At 49.0% G+C, this 12,769-nt stretch overlaps 1 protein-coding gene across 3 annotated transcripts; it reads left to right on the forward strand.

Annotated features, from left to right (window-relative positions):
- Nucleotides 1–72: 72 nt before the first annotated feature.
- LOC106675823 (uncharacterized) lies at nt 73–11,258 on the forward strand. Of its 3 annotated transcripts, XM_024802897.2 has the most exons (6): nt 73–617; nt 1,875–2,005; nt 3,733–3,900; nt 7,742–7,808; nt 8,512–8,613; nt 9,719–11,258. In XM_024802897.2, exons 1-5 carry the CDS (start codon nt 329–331, stop codon nt 8,592–8,594), a joined length of 738 nt encoding a protein of 245 aa, XP_024658665.1. In that variant the 5' UTR covers nt 73–328; the 3' UTR covers nt 8,595–8,613; nt 9,719–11,258. The 3 variants fall into 3 exon arrangements, with proteins under 3 accessions (XP_024658665.1, XP_076740615.1, XP_014266675.1); XM_076884500.1 differs by lacking the exon at nt 9,719–11,258 and having other exon boundaries at nt 8,512–9,640; XM_014411189.3 differs by lacking the exons at nt 7,742–7,808; nt 8,512–8,613; nt 9,719–11,258 and having other exon boundaries at nt 75–617; nt 3,733–7,291.
- The last annotated feature ends 1,511 nt before the right edge of the window (nt 11,259–12,769 follow it).

Consider the following 12,769-nt stretch of genomic DNA (forward strand, 5'->3'; position numbering starts at 1 on the left):
CCAAGGATTTCATCTTTTCATTCTGTCCCTTTACAGCTGTTCACTGTTACACACAAATCATGAAAGCAGCCCGTGACTGCAGCGTGGGGGGAGTCCTCTCAGCTCTGGCTGTGGTGAGCGCTCACAGGCAGTACCGCCCCTGACCGCAGGGGCGCTGTGTGCTGATCGCCGGGGTTCCTTCTGGAAAAGCTTCGTCGACGTTAAAGCTTCCGCAGAGCGTCCGTCCTGTGAGCCGAGGTGCAGGTGGTGGTCCCGGGTTATGCATGTCAGATAGCAGCAGTAACAACGCACAGGCTCCGCCTTCTGTGAGAGGGCCGAAGGTCTGAAGATGTCTGCCGCCGTGGACTTCCACTCTCAGATCGCCTCCATCATGGAGGTGCTGGCTAACGCGGCCGTGGCGGAAATCTGTAAAGTTGTGGACGATGGATACGCGGTGGTTCACCTGGAGATGTCCCGGAGCCAGAAGGAGAACGAGTTCCTGAGGAGGAAAATCAAGCTGCTGGAGCTGCAGATCGCCCGGTACCGAGCGGAGAGGGTGAGGGGGGCAGAGGGCTCCATCAGCAGCCGCTTTCCCGGGGTTCGCCTCTTCAGCCGGCAGAGCAGGGACTCGCAGGCGGGTATGTAGCACCGGCACCGGGTGGTGAAGCATTACCGTCATAGGACAGGCTGGCAGACACGATCAGGACGCGGTGGGAGGGCAGTGTGCCGTGACTCAGCGTGACACAGTCCACTGGGCACTCGGTGATTTTCGTGTTTGACCACGGCCGCGGGCCTGTCCTGTGTTTGGAGCGTCCTCCTCTGTAGCTTGGTGGACTCGAGTGTCAACGCCACGGGCTTATTATATCCAGGCGTACTCACACCCGAGGGATATGTTTGCAGTTCCACTGTTTCTGTGGGCTGATTATCGTGTAGTCCATAGTAAACACACCGCTGACCTCGGTGCCTGAGTCAGCGATTTCACTCCTGTCTCTGATTCGTTGGCTGCCACTGGAGGAGAACGTACTGGCGGCTGCGCAGTAACAAAGCAGGGCAGGGCCCAACAAACCCACGACCCTGGCTTCCCTCATCCACGGTGTGGACAACATGTGACCAGTCACACTGGTTATTGTACTAGCAGCTGATTGGTTGGTCCAGTTAAAGCACTCAGTAGAGTGGGGCGGAGCTACTGTAGCCTCAGTGCTGGTTGATGGTTTGACTGTCAGTGATAAACACAACACACAGGTTACAACTACGTGCTGTAAAATAGTTTGCAGCCAAGAGAAAACAAAGTTTCCTTTAAGAATTGATATCAGACGTTAGAGCAGGGTCCCCAATCCCAGGCCTCGAGGGCCGGTGTCCTGCAGGTTTTACATCTCACCCTGGGTCAACACACCTGAATCACATGATTGGCTCATTACCAGGCCTCTGAAGAAAGTCAAGACATGTTGAGCAGGTCATTTATACATTTAAATCAGCTGTGATGGATCAAGGACACATCTAAAAACCTGCAGGACACCGGCCCTCAGGGACTGGGATTGGGGACCCCTGCGTTAGACTGTCGGCACACACGTCTCAGGGATCTCCCAGGAGTGGCTGTTTTCTGGAGATCTGATTGGTCAGTAGGTGGTGATTTGTACCTGTTCACCTGTGATGAAGTCTGTTTGTCCAAACACTCAAATCCAGCTTAGCTGTTACGATGATCTACTGCGTCAGCCGTCGGTGTAAGGAGGGCTGACTCGGAGCGGCGAGCCTCTGACTCTGTGGACATGCAGCTTTTTAATACATAACGTGCACATGTGTTTGGCACGACATTAAACACCTGATTGTTTATATGAGTCTTTATTTTGAATGATCAGACTCACGAGCCTCTAATCATTCTTCTGGTATCCCATCAGGCCCCTCTCTGCAGGGCAGGACCAGGTTTCTGAACCGAGGGCCAGGAGCTCATCAGTCTGTGCAGAAGATCCAGCTCGTCAGTCTGGACCAGGATCCTGATCAGGAGGTTGTGACCACCACCAAAGCCGAGGTAAATCCTCACCCACACACGTCCGTTTACACACCAGTCCAAACTGTTCACACTTACAGACTGTCACACAAAGTTTGTATAGTTTTAAGTTGTTTTTAAATGGTCATGGCTGGATCTGTGACTGCGAGTGACCACAGTGGCCCCGGCAGACCTCCCTTTGTTACTCTACCCCCGTTTAAAACATACGATCCATGAAGGTGTAACACGGACAGGCTCAGAGCAGATGCCTGATGTAACCCACACACCTCACCACCGTCTCCTCGTACGTGTCCTGCACCACCTCACACACTGCTCTGACACTGCTGACCTTCATGCAGCACCACAGTTCCTCTCTCAGCAGCCTGTCATCTGCTTTCTCTCATCCTCAAAGACACAGTGAAGCTGACCTTCTCTGTTCTTCTCCATCATCACCCTCAAAGCAAACATCTTCTGCTCACTGATCTCTGTAACCTTGCTTCAACAGCTCTGTCCCACGTCTGCCTGCTGTGGCTCATCGTCCCTCTGTAGTTACTGCAGCTCTGAACATCAGCCTCGTTCTGGCAGATCTGTACCAGTACAGTTCTTCTCCATGCTTCAACAGCCTCTCACAGACACCTTCATACCTGCAAAGGTCATCTGGACCAAGTGTATTTCCACTCTTCATCCTCTTGTAGCTGACCTCACTTCCTGCTTATTATTCCTCTACACTTCCTGATTCACTAACTTCCCCCCACCCTCCTCCTTCCATCGCTCTCTGTTTTTCCAGTCGTGGGAGGAGCTATGAGGACTCCCTGGGCTTGCAGGGAACACAATAGAACAGATGTAGACATTTCTATAATAGAGTGTGAGTGTCTGTGACCACAGTCACATGTGCTTTAGTTCTTTCATGGTGTGTGTGCTTCAATGCACTCTCTAACAGAGTGTACTCACACTTCTGTCCCACTGCCTGTGAACACTTTCCCCTCACGATGTGATGTTTCTTAGCATGTCTGACGTCGTAACGTCCACAGACAACAGTGACAAACATTATTGGCTTTGTCTTTCTTCCGGTGCGTTTTCATTCAGAGGTGGTAGCAAGAACAGCTACAGCAACAGGAGCTAATGTGTCTGCATTTAGCAAAAGCCTGTAAATGCTCACTTGTCTCTGTTTTCCAAGCCAAATTTCTTCACTGGCAAAATATGTGAGGGTTTGTGTTTGCAGCTACGCTCAGTTGCTGTCCACAGCTTTGCTGTTAGCGTCCTCCGTGATACGATAGCCCTCAAGCTAGCTGCTGCTGTCATGTGGTGCGTCCCTCATTTAAAGTGAAAAGTGTTCTTGTCGTTGTTGAGCGTGAAGAAGAAATCTAATGTTGGGTCCATAATTATCTGGAGGATGACGGCACAGTAGAGAAGCAGCACAACGTCTCAGGGAGGAAACGCAGTATTTGTTGATGCCTGTGGGCTTCAGACTGTCGTCATTCACTGCAAACTAATACAAACAGTCCTAATATTTAAAATGTGCACAGTCTAGTTACCTGTCTGCCTGTGAAAATGGGCCTTTAAAACCAGAAACCAAAACATCACGGTGGGTACGTGGAAGTATCAGCTGGATTCATGCAGACAGGCTGCAGCTTTGCTCTGCATGGAAACAGTTATGTAACACGTTACTATGTAACTATTTATTTGGACGTGTGTTGTAATGATTACATTTGAAATAGTTTGATGATGTGAAGAACAGTGTTGTTCTCAAAGTGGGTGTGTCCTCTCAGTCAGCAGAGCCTGAGGGGGAGGGCGAGCTGCTGATCGTCAAGGTGGAGGGAGCAGTGGACGCTGGGTCTGTTGACCACAAGCTGCCGAGACGAGATGCTGCCTCCACCACTGCTACGTCACTCGGCGTCAGCGACGGCCAGACATCCAGACACCTAAGAGGAAAAGAGGTCAGTGGATCCAGCGTCGTCGGCTTTGTTGACGGTGGGACGGCTGAGATTGAGGGCGGCGACACTTTTCACAGTTCCCAGCCGCAGCAGACCGGAGCAGGGGACCGTCGGCCTTCGAGTAAAGGTGCTGACACCGGGCTGGGTACAGCTTCCTGTGAGGACAACAGCAAAGATAACCAGGCGGCGTTGGAGCCCTCCAAGTGCCCGCTGCCAGAAGTGATCGTCATTGATAGGGGAGGGGCATCGGACAAGGAGACCGCAGGGGAGGGGGGTGACTCGTCAGATGCAGTCCAGACAACCAGAGGACGAGACGGACACAAGGACGCGACTCGGTCCTCGGGTCTGTGCTCAGCCGGAGATGGGTCTGTGCTTCCTCACAATGACCCTCCAGGAACCTCCAGCATCAACTCCTCCAGTGACACGCACCTCCTGACTTTACACCACCCTGCGGTCCAACACAAAGCCCTCCCTCTGTCCTTCTACCAGGCCGTCACAATGGAGCGTCCGTACGGCTGCACCATCTGCACCAAACGCTTCTTCATGGAGTCGGACCTGCAGAAGCACATGGCCAGGCACACCAGGGAGAAACCCTACACCTGCCTGCTGTGTGGCAAAAGCTTCGTATGCCAGAGCCAGCTGGATATCCACCACAACGTGCACACCGGGGAGAGACCTTTCAGCTGCTCCGTCTGCAACCGGCGCTTCTCCCACCCCAGCAACCTCAAGAGGCATCAGAAGATCCAGCACTGAACCCAAAGACGAACTCTCCACAGCCCGCTGCACCACAGCTTCTCCTCCAGAGGCAGGCTTATACACTACTAACCTTCCTCAGCCTTAACTTCATGAAACAGGACTGCATGAATATTATCACATGAGCTGCTGTCACGTCACCCACACAGTCCTCTGCAGCACACAAAGGACACACACTGTTGTTGATGAGGGACAGGATGCAGTATGTGAGTGTGTAAGGATGAGTATGGAACAGCAGCGCACACAGAGACACACACAGACACACACAGACACACACAGACAGACAGACACAGACACACACACACACAGACACACACAGACACACACAGACAGACAGACAGACACACACAGACACACACAGACAGACAGACACAGACAGACAGACACAGACACACACACACACAGACACACACAGACAGACAGACAGACAGACAGACAGACACAGACAGACAGACACAGACACAGACAGACAGACAGACAGACACAGACAGACAGACACAGACACAGACAGACAGACAGACAGACACAGACAGACAGACAGACAGACAGACACACACACAGACAGACAGACAGACAGACACAGACAGACAGACACAGACACACACACACACAGACACACACAGACACACACAGACAGACAGACAGACACACACAGACACACACAGACAGACAGACACAGACAGACAGACACAGACACACACACACACAGACACACACAGACAGACAGACACACAGACACACACACACACAGACACACACAGACACACACAGACAGACAGACAGACACAGACAGACACACACACACACACAGACAGACACAGACAGACACACACACACACAGACAGACACAGACACACACACACACACACACACACACAGACAGACAGACAGACACACACACAGACACACACACACAGACACACACACACACAGACACACACACACAGACACACACAGACAGACAGACAGACAGACAGACACAGACACACACACACACAGACAGACACAGACAGACACACACACAGACAGACAGACACACACACACACACAGACGGAGACAGACACATACACACACACAGGCGCACAGACAGACAGACGGGGACACACAGACAGACAGACAGACAGACAGACGGGGACACACACACACACACACACACACACAGACACACACAGGCGTTTCCATGGAAGTATCCAATCAGACCATGAACACTGTGAATGAGCTTGTAACTCCTGAACTGTGAGCAGCATGAATCAGCTGGCACATGGCAGACACATCATCATCATCATCATCATCACCTCTAGTCCTTTATGAGCTCCTTGCAGACGGCCCGTACATCAGAAATGATGTCACAACTGTTGGTGTGTGGTGCACTTGTTGCCGTTAGTTTGCTGCACCTCTGTCTTTTGTAACCTGCTTCCTGTGTGTGTGTATTTACATGAAGTCTAATCAGTTTAACACAAATGTTCTGCAAAAAGCACCAAAGCAACATGAGCGTCAGCTGGGGACGGGCACAGACTGAGTGATTAACTCCATCACTGAGACCTCCTGTATGTTCTCGCTGCCTCTGCTGTGAGAGGCTGCACCGTCTCTGAGCAGCACATCAGAGACGTCACATCATGCAGATTCATTGCACGCTGTCTGGTCAAATGTTTGTCATGCTGGAGGTGTTTCAGTGTCCCACACACCAACACAAATCCCAGTGACGACACATGTGATGTTTGTCTTAGTGTTTAGGTCTGAGCACTTGATCGTCTCAGGTAGAAACGGAGGCTGACTGCTCGTCACGTTGTTACCTGATGAAGGCTCTGGCTGCTGGTCTGGGGTCAGCACACACTCTGCTGTAGCATCACTCTGGGCTCTTAGCTTAGCGTTAACATGCTGCCTGTGGTGTTGGCTGTCTGCATCATGCTGACACTCAGACACAGGATGCTGGCAGTGGCTGCGCTCATCATCCTGGTGCCTCTACACTGATGAAAGAACTAAAAAGGTTTCTGTGCTCATAAAAACACGGCCACGTCTGATAAGCAGGTCAGTTTCAGATCCAGCAATCAACCAAGAACCATCATAGCTGCTGCTGAGCTGAGCACCTGTATGGACATCAGACTGACTGAATCCAGACACATTAAGTGTACAAAGGCACAGCTGCTGTCTTTAGCAGCAGAGGCTAACTTGCTAACCCAGCTGCTTTCTTCTTTTGACTGATGAAAGTTTCTGTGAACTTGTCGAGACTTCATATATAAACCTCCCCCACCTTTAAATCTATCATCACACCTCATGGCTGTCCTGGTGAGCTTTGTCCCCATTAATCTGCAGCGTTGACTTTAATATCAGATTATTAGTCCACACCAGGTTAACGGGAGCTCCTGACACGCCCCCTGTGTGTAACGGGCTGTGTGAGTTGATGGCTGCAAAGAAGCCTTCGTTTGGTTTCCTTCATTTCTTTCATTTGGGATATGAGCCAAAGTCATGACATCATCACGAACATCTCCCTGTTAACGTACAAACTTCGCTTCACCTTTGAAATGAATTCATGAAATCTGAGCTATGAGTTCAACAAAGAAGAGAGAAACATTGTCACTGCTTTGTACTCGTGAATATAGTGACATGTAAATTTGCTAATAAATTGTATTTTCAAACACTTGTATTTTGTCGTTTCCTGTGTCGTACGCTCTGGACTCAGTGGTCCTCGGCCGAGCTCACGCTCGCTGTCGGCACCGGAGCGGTGCATTAGTGCCGGTCTAGCTTGGATGGGTTGTTTTAAGCTGGCCTGTAAGCAAAATAGATGCACAGATTCCTGCAGCTACAAAAACGAGACTTAGTGGAGAAAAACCAAACGCTCCTCCAGGAGCTCCTCCTCCTTCACTGCTCCAGGGCTGTGCAGGTGTACTGTCCCCCACAGCCCTGCCGTTAGGACTGCACCGAGTCAAATACAAGTATGAGATGTGATGGTGCTGTGAAAGCACGGTTCATGTCACAGCCATGTTGACGTCAGTTGACGTCCACAGCCTGTCATGACCCCCCCCCCCCCCCCACTGTGTGAGCGCCCCCTGGCTTCTCTGTGTCAGCTAAACGCCTCCCTCCTCTTTCCAGGGTCAGGGGAGTCTGAATAACACGAGCAGCTCTCAGATCCCGGAGGAAGACGTGGATCAGGTCCAAGGTATCATCTGTTTCTCACTTACATTGTTTCACGTGCTGCCAACCCCACGAAGGCTGTTCACCGACTAACCATCGGCCCTGGTCACTGCATAGACGAACAGAGCAGCCAGTGGCACCACGATGTCTGTAAGAAACCAATATTTGAAGAATTCATTACATTACAAATGATTGTGGTAAAAACCCGAGTCAGGAAACACAGATCCCAGAGAGGTGATGGTACCTGAAGCTTCATCGTTAGTACTCAGCAGCACGGTGTGTGGGACTGAGCCAGGAGAGAGTATCATCCAGTGCCAGGGTGGCTGAGCTCTAACACACTCAAGACTAACATACACCCAGAATAATGTGTATTTTTCATCATAGGACTCTCAGCTGTAGGCAAAAACTCCACACTTGATTTCAGTCTTAGTGCCTGTGTGAGAGCTGGGACAGTTTGGGTGAGCATGCACGCTGCTGTGGAACATCCTATCCTATGGTTCATATTCTGTCTGAATGAAACTATCATGAAACCTAGAGACTGTTCGAGTGTTCAGAACTTGCAGACGTTGTACCGGCGCACTGGAAATGTAAGGCTGAGACTAAAAAAGTATCCAGATCAGTTAACAAAGCACTTTGGCGTCTCACTGAAGGTGAAAAGGAGAAACTTGTCAGGTATTAACCTGAAAAATGCCGTTTCTAATCCTGTTTCTTTGCTGTGGGCTCCTCAGGCTCCACTCCAGGGAAACAGTCCCTCCCAGGGGCAGCTGGATTGGCAGGAGGACATCAGGACACAATGTCACCAGGAGACTGAGGCCCTGTACAGGCTCTTGGTAAATGCATTGAGGAAATTAATGACTGGTTGTGCCACAATTTTCTCCAACTAAACAAAAACAAAACTGAAGTAATAGTCTTTGGCACCAAAGAAAAACGATTACAGGTCACCAGAGAACTTCAATCTATGCATCTAAAAACCACAGACCAGGCGAGAAATTTGGGTGTAGTGATGGATGCAGACCTAAACTTAGAAAAACACATTAAGACAATAACAAAGTCAGCTTACTATCACCTCAAGAATATATCAAGGATAAAAGATCTGATGTCTCAACAGGACCTGGAAAAACTAGTCCATGCATTCATCTTTAGTAGGCTTGATTCCTGTAACAGCATCTTTACAGGTCTACCTAAAAAATCAGTCAGACAACTACAGCTCATTCAGAACTCTGCTGCTCGAGTCCTCACTAAGACCAAAAAAGTGGACCACATCAGTCCAGCTCTGAGGTCCTTACACTGGCTGCCTGTCCGTCAGAGGATAGACTTTAAAGTTCTGATGCTGGTCTATAAAGCTCTGAATGGTTTAGGACCAAAATACATCAATGACCTCCTGACCCAGTATGAACCTTCCAGATCCCTCAGGTCATCTGGATCCGGTCTTTTATCAGTTCCCAGAGTCAGAACCAGACACGGAGAAGCTGCATTCAGCTTTTATGCTCCTTATATCTGGAACAAACTCCCAGAAAGCCTCAGATCAGCTGAAACACTCAGTTTATTTAAATCCAGGTTGAAGACTCACCTGTTCTCAGCTGCATTTGAATAAAGCACCAAATCCACACTTTAAGCTTAAATTTCAAAACTTACATTTAACTACTGATTTTATCTACTGTTCTGATTTTATCTGTTTTGATTTTATATACTGTTGTTTGTTGTTTGTTTGTTAATTAGTTAGTTAGTTTATTTGCTTGTTTTAATCAATTTTAAATCATGCTTTTTATTTGTTTTTGTTTCTAATGTCTCTGTAAAGCACTTTGAATCACCTTGTTGTTGAATTGTGCTATACAAATAAACTTGCCTTGCCTTACGGAGCAGCATCCTGTTCTAAACTCAAAATTGCATCAGTCAACCAAATCAGTTCAAAGCCAGCCTCTGGTTTTCCACCAGGTTCCAAGATGGCTCAGAGTGGAGCTCTGCTGCGAAGCTTGACGGCGCTGCAGTCGGCTTGCTGCCACGTGGGGCTGACAGACGTGGTGGGTCGTGGGTAGGAGGTGGAGACGAGGGAGCGCCTCTCAGCAGAGCTGAGTGCTGACATCATCAGCCGGAGGTGTGGGGTTCAACGCCTCTCCTGTTGCCATAGAAACAGTGGACTCCCAGGTCCAGCTAACATGGCCATCGTGGTCGCAGATGCAGCAGATGGACAACTTATCGAGTCCGAGCAGCAGTCAGGAGCAGGGGTCTGGCTCTCGCTTGGTGTGTTCGGAGCGATAATGCTTCTTTTGCAGTGCAGCTGTCTTTGCACCAGTCTTTCACCGATGTAGTGTGTGGACTGTGTGTGAACCAGTATGTGACTCAACACCAATGGGCTATTTACTGACAGGGTGTAGCCTTCAGATCGTCATCACCAGGTGTTCCTAATACACTCCGGGGTGACCCGGCCACTGTGACAGAAAACAGCCTTCATTTAGTTTTCCTGACACGTTCTAAGGTGACTCTGTGAATGATGGTCAGACTTTCTACCTCAGGACTTTCTGGTAGAGAGCAGAATTCATGGTTTCATCGATTACAGCAAGTCTTCCAGGCCATGGAGCTGCAGTTCACCCCAGAGCAGGGGTCGGCAACCTTTCTGATGATGAGTGCATCTAAACTTTCCTCAAAAGTCAGTGTGCCATATGACTGCATTAGCAATAAATGTAATAACGCTCTATACTAGCAGTCCTTCACAAACAGGGAACAGTCTGTCTATTCTCTCCATCTGTCAGCTGCTGCTGGCTCTTCCTCACACACTGCTGAGTTTGTCCTGGTGGATCATCAGGGCTGCAAAGCCTCACAGATGATGTGCAGCAGTGGGTCCCTCAGTCTGTCCTCACTCTGGACACTTGCAGTCGTCACACATGGAAATCAAATGTGTGATCAGCTGCAGGATTCAAACACAAGTGTAACTTGCTTCAAGGAGTCCATCATTGTTCCTGTCCCGAAGAAACCCCACCCTGCTTCTCTCAATGACTATCGCCCTGTAGCCCTCACCTCAGTAGTGATGAAGTGCTTTGAACGCCTGGTCAGAGACTTCATCATTTCTTCACTACCAGACACACTGGACCCACTACAGTTCGCTTACCGTCCAAATCGTTCCACAGACGATGCCATCTCTCATCTCCTCCACACATCACTCACTCACTTGGACACTAGAAGGGGGAATTATGTTAAAATGCTCTTCATAGACTACAGCTCTGCATTTAACACCATAATTCCCTCCACACTCACCACCAAGCTGGAGCATCTGGGACTCAGCTCATCTATGTGTCAGTGGATCTCCAACTTCCTAACTGGCAGACCACAGGCAGTAAGGATGGGCGGACATGTCTCAGCCTCCACCACTCTCAGCACTGGAGCCCCCCAGGGGTGTGTTCTGAGCCCCCTGCTGTACTCTTTGTACACATATGACTGTGTGGCCACTACCAGCTCCACCACCATCATCAAGTTTGCTGACGACACCGTCGTGGTGGGCCTGATCTCTGATAACAACGAGACGGCCTACCTGAAGGAGATTAGGAATCTGGAGAACTGGTGCCAGAGGAACAACCTCCTTCTAAACGTCAGTAAGACAAAGGAGCTGATAGTGGACTTCAGCACTAAGCAGGAGAGGAACTACCAGACCCCCGTCATCAACGAGTGCCCAGTGGAGAGAGTGGACAGCTTCAAATACCTCGGAGTTCACATCACGCAGGACCTGTCATGGTCCTGTCACATCAACACCGTGGTGAAAAAGGCCCGACAGCGTCTCTACCACCTCAGACGCTTGAGAGACTTCCAACTGCCCTCCAAGGTGCTCAGGAACTTTTACTCGTGCACCATAGAGAGCATCCTGGCGGGAAACATCTTAACCTGGTTCGGGAACAGCACCATGCAGGACAGACGAGCTCTACAGAGGGTTGTGCGGTCAGCTGAGCGCACCATCCGCTCCGAGCTCCCTGACCTGCACTCAATCTACAGCAGGCGGTGCTGGACCAAGGCCAGGAAGATGGTGAAGGACCTCAGCCATCCCAACAACAGACTGTTCTCTCTGCTGAGGTCAGGAAAGCGATTCCACTCCCTGAAGACCAACACAGAGAGACTGAGGAGGAGCTTCTTCCCGCAGGCGATACGGTCTCTCAATCACACCACCACACAGTACTGACCCACACATATAGTTCTTACACACACACTGGACTTTCTGGACATTGTTTTCACTTCATCACTTAAATCACGCTGCTGTTATTGTGTATATATTTATTTATATTTCTTCATACATTCTTATATAGTTCTATATTGTGTATTGTGTATTTTGTTGTACAGTTATTTTATTTTCAACTTTAATTTATATATTTATCTTTATCTTATTCTTCCCAGTTAAATTTACCCTTCATTCTAATTTGTGTTGTACAGTTATTTCATTTTTAACCTTAATTTATATTTTATTCCTTCCTAGTTAAATTTACCCTTTTTAATTTTTCATATTTATTTCCTATCTTATTCATAGCCTTTTCCTTTTTTTGTTTTCTTTAGGTCACGAGCAGTTGTCCAAGCGTTTCACTACATATCGTACTGTGTATGACTGTGTACGTGACAAATAAAATTTGAATTTGAATTTGAACTTATAAACACATGTTCATACTTTTATTCCACAATCAGAGAGAAAGAAACAGAGAGAGAGTGCAGGACAGACAGACAGGTGACAGTCTCAGGTGTACACACTGCTACACAACAGCACCAGAGAAGCAGGATTTAGTGTTTGTGTTATTACGAGTGTAAACAAGAAGAGTTCCAGATGGTGCAGTGGACACATGTGTGACTGCTGTGATTAAAGCATCTTTCTTTCAGCTTAACGAGTGAACCGTCAGCTCGTTCAAACACACGTTAAAGTGCGTTTGGCTCGACACCACCGAACAGAGGCAGCAATATAACACAGCTCACATTAACAGTGCAGTGGATCCTGCTTGTGCCGTGATATTCAGGACT

This window comes from Maylandia zebra, linkage group LG6 (genome assembly GCF_041146795.1).
Source record: "Maylandia zebra isolate NMK-2024a linkage group LG6, Mzebra_GT3a, whole genome shotgun sequence".
Taxonomy (NCBI): domain Eukaryota; kingdom Metazoa; phylum Chordata; class Actinopteri; order Cichliformes; family Cichlidae; genus Maylandia; species Maylandia zebra.

Excerpts from the sequence above, each read along its gene's own strand:
- LOC106675823 (XM_014411189.3), top strand. The coding sequence starts at position 329 with ATGTCTGCCGCCGTGGACTTCCACTCTCAGATCGCCTCCATCATGGAG. Across the intron at positions 618-1,874 it reads GAGCAGGGACTCGCAGGCGG|GCCCCTCTCTGCAGGGCAGG; the intron begins GTATGTAGCACC and ends GTATCCCATCAG. Across the intron at positions 2,006-3,732 it reads TGACCACCACCAAAGCCGAG|TCAGCAGAGCCTGAGGGGGA; the intron begins GTAAATCCTCAC and ends GTGTCCTCTCAG.